Below are 14,918 nucleotides of genomic sequence, written 5' to 3' on the forward strand. Positions count from 1 at the left end.
TTATGAGGGGAATACTTATCACAATCTCATCATTTTGACGGTATTTTATGACTCCGCATAAGAGTAGTTTCAAGGAGTAGCACCATTGATACTTCGTAAAAAAGCATCAAAATGACTCCAAAGTAAAATAGTTCTTTTCATTAGTTATTTATCCAAGGGAGCGGTTCAAGGGACGTGTTAGAAACCATCTGAGAAACCCATGTTTCTTAGACGTTGGATTAAAGGAAACCGACGACTGAGAACGCGTCAGACATCAATTCCAAAGAATTTATGTAATTTTATAAAAGTCCCTCATTTTTTTTTAATTAAATCCAATAGAGAGAAATTGTTTAAGGAAATAACTTTGTTTCCCTCTCACTCTCAATGAACCCTTCATTTCCTTTGAACACTCCAGCTCTCTCTTTTCTCTCGTTTGATCTATAGAAGACTCAAGGAAGCCGATCTCTCTCTCTATTGACCCATCCTTGATGGGAAATTTTCCAGTTACGGAGGTATCGAACGTCCTCCAAATTGGGTTTTTATGCATACAGGCGTCGATTTCATTAAGGCCAGATATGGTTGAAGTGCTGCAAATGTTAATCGATAAAGATTGCAAGATTCCTTTGCCAATGCAACCTCCATTTCTAAATGCTAGCGTAATGAACCCAAATACCAGCACCATGTCTTTTGTTACGGCTTCATCAGCATCAAACGAACCTATAGACACCTCCACCAAGTCTTACAGTTTTTCTAGTTCAGCATCAAATAGTTCGTTGAAGCATCCATACCAAGATAAAATATAGATCAAATACTCAAACAACCCATTACTTAATTTATCGTTGTAAGTATACATAATTTTCATATTCAAATATAGGATTGCATCTCTCTAGTTGAAGCGATCAATGGGTCTATAAGGATCTAGTGGACCTTGTTGTATTTATCATCAACTTTTCACCTTCAACCTTGTAAGTTACAATCAGTTTGGAGTTTCTATAGAAGCTAGTGAAAATGAGGTGGGGACAGTGGCACATAAACGGTAAAAGATAGATTTTTTTTTTTTTTTTTGGGTAGTGGTGGTGGTGGGTTGGTGTTGTTATATTCTCCTTCTTAGATATATAATTACATGGTGCCCTGTTTTGTTCTCTTTGTCTCTGATTTTTTCTTTCGAATCCTATATAAATCTACTGCTTATTGATTTGAGTGGGTGGTTGAGAAAGAGAGCTTGATACTTGTTTGATCAAGGTCGATCGATCAAGAGACAGATCGAGAGAGAGTTCAGGTTCCTTGAGTCTTCTACAGATCGAGAGAGATGGAAGAGAGAGCTGGAATGTTCGAAGGAAACGAAGGATTCGTTGAGAGTGAAAGGAAAACAGAGTTATTTTCTTTAGTTAAAATAAAAAATAAAAAATGAGGGACTTTTATAAAAATACATAAACTCTTTGGAATTGACGTCTAACACGTTCTTAGCCGTCAGTTTCTCTTAATCCAACGTCTGAGAAACATGGGTTTCTCAGACGATTTCTAACACGTCCCTCGAACCGTCACCTTTATCCAAATACCCTTAACTTGCTTTTGGCTCCCACAAGAGTCACAAGCGTTTAAAAAAGTCAATCCACACCATCCCTCACTTTATTTTATTTTATTTTCCATAAAAGCCGGAGAGTACGACATTGGCCATTGGAATGATATGGAGCTCCCAATAACGGATGTCTCATAAACTAAAAAGGGCGGGAAAAATAGTGGCCCAACGGACTCACAAAATCAAATTTGGGTTAGGGTTTTGGACGTCTGATCTATGGAGGAAGACAGAGATTCGAGCGACAATCCGAAAAACGGAATCACTGGAAGCATCGATCTTCGCTCAAATGGTGAAATCTTCATCGATCTCACTGGTCAGATTCATCAGCTCCCCTGCTGCATCAAACACAATGGCCCTTGTTCTGTCTCTCACTACTTCAAACCCAAAAAGACTGGTAGATTTCTTCTTTCGTTCTTCTATTTTGATCTTCAATTTGAGTTCTCAATGATTCATTTAGCCTCACCAAAATCTTATCTTTCTCAAATAGGCATCGAAATCGACGGTTTAGATGTGGAAGAAGCTTGCTTTAGAGGAAGAAAGTTGCAGGGGACGGAGATTTCCCTTCCGGAAGGGTATGGTGGTATGTTCTTTGCTTCTCTTTCTCTGAGGTTAATTATGTTTAAAATGAGTAGCATTGAAGGTCAAAGTGTAGAAGATAATAGAATATTGCAGAAAGGGTGGTGGAAATTGGTCTATGGTCTACCATTCATATTATTCCTTTCTTTGGCTTGAATTGTGTACTCTTAAGCTGATTCCAATGTTTGAGCTGTTGGAACGATGGATTGGTTCTACTTTCTAATTAAAGGACTGTGACAATAAATCATAATTGGGGACATAGAAAAAAATGATACAATTATTACCCTGAAATGTATGCTGATCCCACCCACGCCGTAAACGGATGCCCTACCTGATCAATTGCATTTCCTGCCACCAGCCGAGCTTGAATCCTCGTAACCTGCCGCAACTCATTGAACTCCGAAACCGTCGAATGGTATGGTAGGATTTTATCGACTCGAACCCCCTTTACCAGATAAGGCCAGTCAGGAGCATTTTGCATATAATCTGCTCCGATTCGTTTTTATCCTTGATTTTCCCCCTCGCGGGCAAGATCAAGCTCCAATTCTCTAAAGGAATAATGATTCCTGCCCCTCCAGCATATGATATGGTTCCCAAATTGTTCGAAATGCGCTATTATGGACATTTTATTCACGAACAACAAATAAGTAAATTCACCTATCTATCTATCTACCGATCCAAATTTTGGTCCTTTCCTAAGTCGGGCAGTGAAACGGCTGTATAGATGATGACGGCCGGTTGCAAGCAAGCTCATTCATTCTCCCGACCTAAGAAAAAGGTTATTCCCGAACAACAAGGCAGGCGTTTCCGCTTCAGAGGCAGGTGAGCCGGGGTGGAGCATTTTGCAACCAGTAATTTACGAATCGCTTCCCCAGTTGTGTATGGAGTGCGGCAGTGCGGCTCCCTTAGGCACATCTCTCTTTCTTAGTTTCACGCTGGCCCCACATAAGAAAGTCAGTATTTTAGTAAGCGTATATAAGCTGCTGTTTAGTGTATAAGCAATTCTTTAGTGGCCGCACCGAAAAGTAGTACGGTGGACAGTTCAGAACCAGTCTTGAAGTGAATGAATTAGAAGGAACGAAGAAGTAAGGAAATGAGACGACTCTTTTTTCTTGAACTATTTCATAAACAGATCTTCCCCTCCACACCAATCACGAGTTTTTATCCATTCCTCTCGTATATCGTCGTAACGCCCTTAATGATAGGTTTTGAAAAACACTTTTCATGTCATTCCCATTTAGGTCCGATTCGGATCCCTCCGTTGTTTCCTTTTCCTCCCGAACCTTTTCCTCGAAATGAGAAAGAAGATGGTACACTCGAATTGTATTATTTAAGTGCTTATTGCTTGCCAAAGATCCTACTTCTACAATTGGTAGGTCACCGGGTTATTCAAATAAGTCGTGTTTTCCGTGGTTTTCCCATGTTACAACTTCCGTACCAATTCGATCGATCCGGAATGGATCGGTTAAACATTCCATTAGGGAGCCCGGTCTTGACTCTTCTGTGTGGTATTCATTCTCGTTCGGCTCTTGGAATCACATCCAGCAGTGGTTGGAACAGCTCGCAAAATCCAACCACTTCACCTACCTCATTGCCCCTAACCATTTTCCGTACCTCTATTGAAACAGAATGGTTTCATGTTCCTTTATCGATTGGTTATTCCTCTCCGTTCGTATCTCCTTCTCCAATTTCGGTCTCGATTATTTCACAAGATTGAATGGCCAAGTCATATTACATTGACCCTCGATTCGATTGTTTTCCAAGAATGTTGAGCCGGGTATGTAAGCCATGTATCTGGGAGGAACTTCAAAGAAGGGCTTTCGGTTTTTTGCACCGGTCTTGCAGCTTTTTTCTTTTTTTATTTTTTTGAATCCAAATTAAAATCATCCTCTTCTTGTTTGAATAATTGGACGTTGAACCCATTTCATATGATGGGAGTTGCTTGCCTCCTGGGCGCTGCTCCGCTATGCGCTATTCATGGTGCTACTGTAGAGAAGACTGAATTCGAAGATGGTTACATTCCGTGCTTTTGCTTTTCACCGCTGAAGAGACCTATGGGTCACTGCTAACCGCTTCTGGTCCCAAATCTTCGGGCTTGCTATTTCCGTTGGTTACATCTCTTAATATTTTGAGTGCCAGTGACCGGTTTATGGATGAGTGCTCTTGGAGTAGCTTTTTTAGTGCTAGCTCTGAACCAGCAAACGGAGGCTGAAAAGCCGGAGCTTGCTACTAGCGCACTACGGCTTTTCAGCCTACTCCTTTATAGTGGAGTGTAGTCATGTTCTGGCCTACGTGCGCAGGAGCGCACTTACGTTTTCGGAGCTGACTCAACCACAAATCTGTTGAATGAAGGTAGCTTGCTTACTCTCAGCCACTAGTTAGAAGGAAATCCCTTGACTTATTACTAACTTCCAATGCAAGCACTGGGGTTAGCAACCTCCAATATCATGTTTTTTTTCTTCATAAAATCCCGTAAAAAGTTATCATTTTATGTTTTGTAGTGACAAGGAGACAAGTGCTTTATTGTCATAGTGCAATGACGACATTTTGAAAACTAAGCCTCACAAAGTCATTTATAAAATTTCATTGCTCATGACAATAAAGTCCCTACCTTTGTCATTAGGGGATAGATGATTGATTTTTAGGGGCTTTTATGAAAAAAGGCATGGTATTAGAGGTTGCTAATGTCTAGCATTCCCCTAATATAAGGCGACCAATGGAGATGTCCATTTTTCTGCCTTGTAGGCTAATCTTTGTTTTACTTCTTTTAAAAAGTGGAAATTTGTGATGACTAAAGAAAATAAGGGACGCGGAAGATAGGAAATCATTTTGTTGAAGGCTATTGCCAAGTGCCTCCTTAGGCATCTTAGCCGCCAACCACTATATGGAGATCTGATGACAGGGAGCTTAGGTGACCATAAGCGAGATGCTCACTTGGTATGTTATCTTTGGTTCATTTCTTTGTTGTTCAAATTTCTAAATTCACGAGCTATGGAGGTGTAATAGTAATGTGGATGTCAACATGCGGCTATATGGTCATCAATCCAAACAACCACATATAAGAACATTGCTGGGAATAGATGCAAACTGAATGATTTTGTTTTGGATGATCATAATTTATTTGAGTGTGCATTTTCCCCTTGTTAGTTGTGCACTGTTGCTTTAATTCCTTTTTGTCTGCCCAATAGGATGTTCTTTTTTGCACTGTGAGGACCATTTGGAACTGTGCAAAATAGTTGTTGCCAATCCAAGGGATGTCCTTTCAATGTACACATGAGTAATGCCAAAATTTTCATGATCCTATTGTGCGAATCTAGAAAAGAATTGGGTTGGAGTACTTCTCTAAAGGACCCCCCTTAATAAATTGTAGTTTGTAGTAGTTCAAAAACAGAGAGAAGATTAAGATTATAATTAATTAGCCCTAATTAGGCTATATAAGAATTACATAAGATAAACAGAAAAGGGAAAAGACTAAAATAACCCTAAGGACTTATTTAACACTCTCCCTCAAGTTGGTGCGTGGATATCAACAATGCCCAACTTGGACAAGACATCTTCAAAGGAAGTTTTACTAACACCTTTAGTAAGAACATCAACAAGTTGTTGAGAGGTAGGAACAAAGGGAGTACAAATTTGTCCAGAAACTATCTTTTCTCTAATGAAATGACGATCAACTTCTATGTGTTTTGTTCTGTCATGCTGAACCGGATTTGCAGCTATGTTAATAACTGATTTATTATCGCAATATAGTAAGAAGGGGACCGGCACAGGAAGACATAAATCAGCTAGTAAGATTTTGAGTCACAACAACTCGCATACTCCAAGTGCCATAGCTCTGTATTCTGATTCAGCACTCGACCGAGAAACCACATCCTGCTTCTTACTACGCCAAGTTACCAAGTTACCACTAACTTTAGTACAATACCAGAAGTAGACCTTCTATCAGTCACTGAACCAGCATAATCTGCATCTGTCCATGCCTCAATGCGAAGATGACCATGATTGTTGAATAAAATACCTCGACTAGGACATCCCTTAAGATATCTAAGATACGATAAACAACAGCAAGATGAGATGTTCGAGGCGAATGCATAAACTGACTTACAACACTAACAACATAGGCAATGTCAGGGCGAGTCATAGACAAGTAGATCAACTTTCCCACAAGACGTTGATATTGGCCAATATCTGACACACACTCCCCCTCAGAATCAGTCAACCTGTGATTCTGCTCAATAGGAGTATCAGCTGGACGAGATCCAAGCTGACCAAAGGCATTGAGTAAATCAAGAGCATACTTACGCTGAGAAATAAATATACCAGACTTAGACCAGGCAACCTCAATACCCAGAAAATAGCGAAGATGGCCAAGGTCCTTAATATCAAATTGACGTCCTAAGTAAGTTTTGACATCGGTAAGGCCATCGGCATCATCTCCAGTAAGAACAATATCATCCACATACACAATCAGAGCAACAGTTTTGCCTTGGGAGTGACGCAAGAACAAGGTGTGATCAGTAGAACTCTGATGGAAACCAAACTGATGCATGGCCTTAGTGAAGCGCTCAGACCAAGCACGAGGAGACTGCTTCAGACCATAAAGGGACCGGCGAAGATGACAAACATGTGCAGGAGAAGCAGAAGGAAGAAACCCAGGAGGTTGGACCATATAGACTTCTTCCTGAAGATCACCATTGAGAAAAACATTCTTGACATCTAACTGAAAGAGAGGCCATCCTCGGATAGCAGTAACAGAAAGGAGAATACGAATGGTGGTCATTGTGGCAACCGGAGCAAAAGTTTCCTGATAATCAATCCCATAAGTCTGAGCATAACCTTTGGCGACCAGATGGGCCTTATAACGAGCAATGGAACTGTCCGGATTATGCTTAAGCGTGAAGACCCAACGACAACCCACAGCTTTCCGTCCAGGCGGAAGAGGAACAATGTCCCAAGTTTGAGTCTTGTCAAGAGCAGTCAACTCATCAATCATAGCTGCGCGCCACTCAGGATGAGCAATAGCATTTGCAACAGTAGTAGGAAGAGAAACAGCGGAAACAGAAGCAAGAAAACTCCGATAGGAGGGTGATAGTGCAGAATCAGATATATAATTTGAAATGGGATAAGTACAAGTACGCTTACCCTTACGAATGGCAATAGGACAATTATCACAGGGAACAGACGGAGGCGGAGCTGGAGGCGAGGAGGCGAGCTGATCGGACATAGAAGTGATGGTAGTATCGCGGGGACGTCGAGAGTAAACCTGCAATGGAGGAGAAGACGAACTGACGGGGGGTGGAGATGGAGGAAGTGGTAGAAACACTGTGTGCAGATGCAAAGGTACCTGAGTGAGCGAAGGTAGAAACTGGCTGAGATGAGGTCTCTATCTGATTGAAGAATTTTCTGAACTTGTCAAGCTCGGCTTGGGACAGAGATACCGAATCCGACGAGGAGGTAGTAGCTGAAGGAGGTGCTAAATCATTCGTTTGCTGAGAAACTACATGAACTGAAGACCATCGAGATTGTTGACGATGCTGGTTAGGACGACCATGAAGTGCATAACAGCGAGCCTTCACATGACCCAATTTTTCACAATGAAAACACTTATGTTGCTGACGGGTAGGCAGAGACCCACTGGGGGACTGTGAAGAAGGTAGACGAGCAAGCATAGCGGAGTGATCTCCCGAAGAAAGGGGTATGACAGCTGCGTGACAACTCTCATTAGTCAAGACATAGGAATACGCAGTCTGTAGGGAAGGAAAATGATCCATTCCCAATAAATGAACTCTCGCATACTCAAACTCATCCCGGAGACTAGCTCGAAATTGAAAAACCCGATTCTTGTCCAGAATTGACGCATATAATGTCTCATCAAGAGGGTCCTTCCAAGAGTAATACGAAGAATAAAATATCAACTCTTCCCACCGAGCACGTAGTTGTGATATATAGGTAGTAACAGAAGAGTCACCCTGTGAGAGTCGAGAAATCTCACGCTCTAGGTTAAAAATTCAGATATTGTTTTGACGTTGCGAGTAAATACTCTTTGCGGAATCCCATATCTACTTTGTTGTCGAGGAGAACATAAAACCGGCTACAATGTGTGGTTGCATCGATGAAACCAGCCAAGAATGGACCATAGAATCATTAGCAAACCACTGGGAGTAAGAACTGTCGGTCTGTGTAGGTTGTTTGTCCGCCCCTGTGAGATAACCGATCTTCCCTTTTCCACCAATGAACATTTCAACCGATCGTGCCCACAGAAGATAGTTAGGACCATCTAATTTCACGGTAGTGATTTGAATGCTGGGAAAGTCGGTTGAATGAGATGGAAAACCACTCGGCCCATTACTAGTACCAATGATCGAGGAAGAGGATGACTCAGAGGTCATCAAATAATCCGAGTACTTTGGTTTGAAGAGAGTTCAAGAAGATGAGAGCATAACTCCCTAGGATAAAGTGATCGCAGCACCCTAAAGGTGACAATGCACTATCAAAAAAGCTATAAGGGCTGATTAAATACTGTTGTGGGTGATCCAATTAATCATTACCGCAAGTATAGGTAATCAATGAGCAAGATAGGTGGGAGAACAGCCTCAAACAGCACTCTAATGTGATCGAAAAAACTTCATAGGTGTTCGAAACACTGCCGGCACCCTCTTATAACCACTACGTGAGTTAAACAATTAAAAACACAACCAACTGATGAGTCGTACAGGTCAGAACAGCAACTTGTTGTGTTGAAAAAACTTAAACAAACCACCTGCTGTGTTTCAGATGTCCAGGCTACTCCGATAGGTGTCGCACGACCTCAATACAGCCACCAAAGGCGTCGCACGACTTCAATACAGTCACCAGAGGCGTCGTACGACTTCACTAGAGTCACCAGAGGCGTCGTACGACTTCACTAGAGCCACCAGAGGCGTCGCACGATTTCACTACAGCCACCAACGGCGTCGCACGACTTCACTACAGCCACTAGAGGCGTCGCACGACTTCACTACAGCCATTAGAGGTGTCACACGACTTAAACAGCATCGTTGCTGTGAGTATAGCCTGATCGCAGCCTTTGAATCAAGTTGACTCCCTATCGCATGGGCTTTTCAGCAACAAATAACCCCCGTAGGGGTGATATAGGTTGAAGACGAGTGATGTAGGGTTTTTGTTTCCAAGGAAGAATGAGTCGATTGAGTTTGTAGAGGAAGAAGGAGTTCAAGTTCGATTAAGGTCGCAGGCTCTGATACCAAGTTCAAAAATAGAGAGAAGATTAAGATTATAATTAATTAGCCCTAATTAGGCTATATTAGAATTACATAAGATAAACAGCAAAGGGAAAAGACTAAAATAACCCTAAGGACTTATTTAACAGTAGTTGTAGGATGAGGTATGTAAAGATGAAGGAACTTAAATTGGATTTTTATCAAGAGACTCGACTCATTGTATGTTTGGTATCAAGTTCAAAACTGGCAATCTATTTTGAAATAGATGGCTACAGGTAAGACAAGTCTTGTAGATGGTTCACAGTTAGTAAGTTTATAAGTGCCTTGTTATCCATAAGAGTCTTTTAATTGTCTTTATATGTTGGATGAAATAGGAAGGAAAGAAAGAGAAGGGGATGTGTGATTTGCGGGAAATAATTTGGGATGCCTAACATTTTGGACGGGTGGCATTACTCTTCTCCATCTGTTTTTTTCTTCTTTTTAATCTTCCTCGTTAGGTCATCTTGACCTCTTGGGTAGCTTCTTTTGATATTACTTTTGCTATTATAATTATATTACCTATGCTTAAAAGTAAAAAATCTCCATAATGCATAGTTGGTCTTATTGCCTTCCTGTAAAATTTTCTCTTTGTTTGATTGGGGTTCATTGGTCACTTAACAATTTAGAAGCATCCATCCTTACTGACACACAAATTGTTAGTCACATCAATCTTTAAGATCCTCTTTTACAAAAGTAGGAAAACGTGGATAGAGGTAGTAAAGTAGATACTAACACACTTGCAATATAACAAACGACGTGGTTCTTGACAAAACTGAATGAAAGAACAAGGTTCATTGAACCCATCCCAAATTTTTGGGATAAGGATTCGGTGATGATGGCCCTTGGTAGGCCAAGTGTTATTGATGGTTTGTAGTGTCTTAAGTTAAGATGAACCTTAACCCCAAGCGGTTGGCCTAGTAGCAAGCCGAGCCTTGATAAACTCCTCAGGAAGAATGGGTCAAGTGTTCAAACCCCACGAAGCAATGAATTCCTTGGGGCCACCATCCAGGGTCTGGTTGACCCTTGACTCAACCAGTTACACGTAAGACTTTCCGAGGGGGCGGTGCGTGTGACCGTGGGAGTAGTCTCACCAGAAGGGTGGGGATACCCATGATAAGCAAAAAAAAAAAAAAAAAAAAAAAAGGTTAAGATGAACCTTGTGATCCGTAAGAGTCTTCTAATTCTATTTGCATATTGGGTGAAATAGGGAGTATTGTTGCAAAGCTTTCTTGATAGCTGAGGGAATCCATGTAATCAATAAACGGGATTGCATCATCATCTATGCCTTATCCTTACTATGTTGGGTGCAATAAGAAACAATAGAACACTTCTACTTAGTTTGACTTACAAACAGCCACACAACAATCCAACAAACCAAATAACAGTTTGAGGTACACAATACCAAATAACACTTCCAAAGGCCTCTCATGCTTAAAAACCACAAATCAATCAATAGATGAAAAAGGTGCATGGTGGATGAGTGACCAAATTTATGATGAGGAGCCAACCCTGAGGTTGAGGCACTAGAATATGATAGAAAAATTGGGACTAGACCTAAGTTGATATTTGGTTATGCTTACTAACATCTGAGAGCGGTACATTAATGTTTTTTTTTTTCTTGGTTCTTCCTAATCATACCCTGGAATATTTTTGTAAATGGTTCTGGTCATCTGTCTAGAGCTTGACTATTAAAACACAAGTTCTGGGATTAACTGGTGTAATGGGACCCTCAAACATACATGCTCCTCTTCAACATAGTTTGTCTTTTTGACTTCTTGTGTAACATATATGCATCAAACTGCAAAATTTGGACGTCTTATTGCTGGTTACATCACATACTGATTTTTCTATAACTTCTTTTTTCGTGCCGCTTGTCAGGTTTTGTCTTGGGAAAGAAGAAAAATCCTGGGAAAAGAAAAGCCACCAAGATCTCTGAAGAGAATTTCAACTGTTGGGAGAAGCGCGCAAGATTTCAAAGTATAACATATTGGAATCATGACAATCTCCCTTCACACAATGATCCTTTCTTGCGTTGTTTTCACTGGTTTTCAGTAGCAAGTGCAGTAAGTTTACGCTGAACGCACAAGAGTTTTTTTTTTCTGTGTGCATGTGTGGGAGGGTGGTGTGTGTGTGTGGGTTGTGTAAGTACACGTGCATTTGCGTCTGTCTTTTATATGTAGCAGAGGGCAGTAGAACCCTCTCGCTGAGCTATACAACGCTAGGTTGGCCCATCTCTCGGGGTTTCCACAGTAGTCCCAGTGAAGGGCCAATTGCAATATATCACATGGGCTGTACACTGATTTTAGGTTATAACGCCCTGTGCTTCCCTGCCCTAAGGCGGGTGGGTGGACGGATGGGCCTGCACACGTATGTTTGTGTGTGGTAAGCAGTTTTATTTGCATGTTTAGTACATTAAAAAATACATACTAAGGCAGGTGGGTGTGTAGGGATGGGTGTTTGCATGTGTGAAATGCATGAGCATATCATGCATCATGTGCCTCTAGTCAATCTCATTACCTGGTTGTGTTGTGCCTCTCTCTCTCTCTCTCTCTCTCTCTCTCTATATATATATATATATATATATATCATGTGCCTCTAGTCAATCTCATTACCTGGTTGTGTTGTGCCTTTCTCTCTCTCTCTCTCTCTCTCTCTCTCTCTCTCTCTCTCTCTCTCTATATATATATATATATATATATATACGCATATAGGGTTGAGATCCGTTGACTCCTAAGAATGACTCATGAAAAAAACACATGATCCCAACCCTTTAAACACAAAATCCCAAGGTTGAGATTTATGAGTATCTTGATAATACAAATCTCGGAGATACTTATCCCAAGGATAAATCTCAACCATTGGATTTTGCATTTAAAGGGTTGGGATCATGTGTCTTTTTTTTCAAGAGTCATTCTTAGGAGTCAAGGGATCCTGACCCTTGTATATATTACTTGTTTTCCATAGATTTTTGCATTAGCAAATATTATTAGCCAAATTATGTGCTTAACGTATCTAATCTTTTGAAATGCTTTTAACTTGGTCATATCTCCTAGGCATTTTAGTTCGACACGTAGATATTAATGGATCAGAGTACACGTGCATAAATATATTGGGTTGGTTTACATATACATGCATGGGGAGAAATCAACACACATGACAATCTCTACGACAATCCTTGGTTCCTGTCCTAAGTGTTTTTGTATCTATTCCAATTCCTGTTTTCTTCTTTCCTAATCAACACCACCACCACCACCACCACCACCACCAACAAAGCCTTACACCAAAGTTTTTTAGTTGGCTAAACAAATCCTAGTCCTCCATTCCACTCTTTGCAAAGCAGTCTTTTTATTTAGAGAGAGAGTTCACATCTGCCCTGACTATCTCCATCCACGATCCATCGTAATTCCTTTGTAGGTAAAAACAAGAATAGAACACTAGTGAGCATTCCATTCTAGATTTCTAATGAGAAACATTGGTGGATACCAAATGCCATATTTATATGGTTTTCTCTGTATGATTGCAGTTACATAGGCCCGTCAGTGCTGATGATTTGGCTGCTTCATCTACTTCTACGGGGAGATGATGATGGACCCAACTGAGAGGAAAAAAGGTTATACAGTTTGAGTTAAATCTCTAGAAGTATGCCTTCGGTGGAAACTCAAAAAATTGGATTCAAGTTTTATGCTTATGATAGTAATATTTATCTAACTGCTTTTGTTTCTTCGTTAGTCATCATTGATTTTATGTAAGATTTATACCAAAGAATGGCAAGAACTTCAATATGATCATCCACTACTACAATTGTGATTATTTGCATCTTTCTTTAGTTTTAACATACAGTTGTGCGTGGGTGAAGCTACATTAACTTGATTATTGCAATAACACTATGATCTTATGAGAAAGGGATTCTTGTTTTGATGTGCAAGTAAATAAACCGAACATTGATGATGGCCCCCTTGATCACTATCTTCGGCAAAATAAACAAAAATTACACTCCAGTTATGAATTAATTTCTTCTGAATAGGGTTCAACATATAAGTCAGTTAATTGGGAATAATGAAGCAATGGGAAAATCCCTAACACAGTATAAATCTTGAGAAACATGTGTTGATGAACATTGTAAGGAAGTTCAGATTCTGAGGGTTCAATTCAGTTATTCAAATGAATTTGGAAATTTTTGGTTAAAAAATAAAATTTGGAAAAATTAGGGAATATAAAATGAGAATTCTGGGGGTTTCTTACCAAAATCAATCATTGTCAACTTCTTAATCTTGAGATTTGAGTGTTGAAAATAAAATCTTGAGGGTTAAAGGTAAAAATGTTACCATATTCAGAGATTAATTCACTGATTTCATCGGCTAGTCCCTTATTTCGAGAATTTTATGAGTTTTTCGAAAAGATTCTGAGAATTTTGTGATTAGATAGCAAGGAGACTACCAACTTCTTTTGCTAGGCCATCAAACCCATAAAACAATCTCTCTCTCTCTCATATTCAAAAAAAGAAAAAAAAGCTTTGAAGCGGAAAATTGTTACCGAAAGTAACAATAGTTCATTCGATTCAGTCATGTTTTTTTTACCAGTCCTAGGGATTCTTTATAGGTAATTGACATAAAAAACATACTAACAAAAGATATGAATTTTGACACAAAGAAACATACGGACCAACATGGGGTACATTTTTCTCTCTTTTTTGTTTTTGTTTTTTTTTTTTTATTGGGGATCTTTACTCTCGTATTGCCATAGTGGAAGATTTATGGTCCATAACCTCACTCTCCGGGCTTCCTTGCGCCTGAATTTATCTCGATCTATGATGTCTTATGCCTTAGTAGACAATTTTTGAGCAATATTTACTCTGTCAATGTTGAAATTATAACATTTCACGTAAGCGGGGAAAAAAAGTACTATTTTATAGAATAGTAAATAATTTTTAGTAAATCATTAAATGAAAAAATCTGGTTTATAAAATAGTACAATTTCCCCTACATATGCAAAATATTATAATTTCAAAATGGTAGATTTATTGTTTTCAGAAAATAAACAATGCCTGAAATAGGAATTTTACAATTTTCAGCACATGTTCCCAATGAATCACATAAAATGAGGTCTACTTTTGTTCCTAATGTTTGATTTTATAATTATATTCACAGTTATAATGAACTTGTTGAAGTGGCTGAGCTCTACAACGTGTGTTGGCTCGAGGTGCAAGGAAGGTTCAATGTGTCGAACCTCTCTCCGAGAACAATGTACATCGTATTTATGGTAAAGTTGAGAGGTTCCGATTAACCTTAGACTCGAACTCCCAAATGGTAAAAACTAGAACGGAAGGAGACTCTTTGGGTCAAGCCTCAAACACAATGGATGAGCTTCAAGTAGGAGAATTTGAAACATCTCCTAACGAAATGGGAGAAATGAAGTTCTCTTTGGTTGAATACGAAGAAGGGCAATGGAAATGAGGGCTCATCATCAAAGGCGTTGTTGTTCGGCCCAAGAGCTAATTCTATATATACCAGTGGGTCCTGCACATGTAA

The 14,918-nt window shown here is 39.8% G+C and overlaps 1 protein-coding gene across 2 annotated transcripts; it reads left to right on the top strand.

Moving 5' to 3' along the window:
* The first annotated feature begins 1,626 nt into the window (after positions 1-1,626).
* LOC147410891 (ribonuclease H2 subunit C-like protein) lies at positions 1,627-13,158 on the top strand. Of its 2 annotated transcripts, none has more exons than XM_086441316.1 (4): positions 1,627-1,952; positions 2,046-2,138; positions 11,269-11,367; positions 12,914-13,158. In XM_086441316.1, the coding sequence occupies exons 1-4, from the start codon at positions 1,775-1,777 to the stop codon at positions 12,919-12,921; spliced, it is 378 nt and encodes a 125-aa protein (XP_086297442.1). In that variant the 5' UTR covers positions 1,627-1,774; the 3' UTR covers positions 12,922-13,158. The 2 variants fall into 2 exon arrangements, with proteins under 2 accessions (XP_086297442.1, XP_086297431.1); XM_086441305.1 differs by having other exon boundaries at positions 1,630-1,952; positions 11,269-11,453.
* Positions 13,159-14,918: the final 1,760 nt, after the last annotated feature.

This window comes from Akebia trifoliata, chromosome 1, assembly GCF_017979445.1.
Source record: "Akebia trifoliata isolate Shusen 1 chromosome 1, ASM1797944v1, whole genome shotgun sequence".
In the NCBI taxonomy this organism is placed as follows: Eukaryota; Viridiplantae; Streptophyta; class Magnoliopsida; order Ranunculales; family Lardizabalaceae; genus Akebia; species Akebia trifoliata.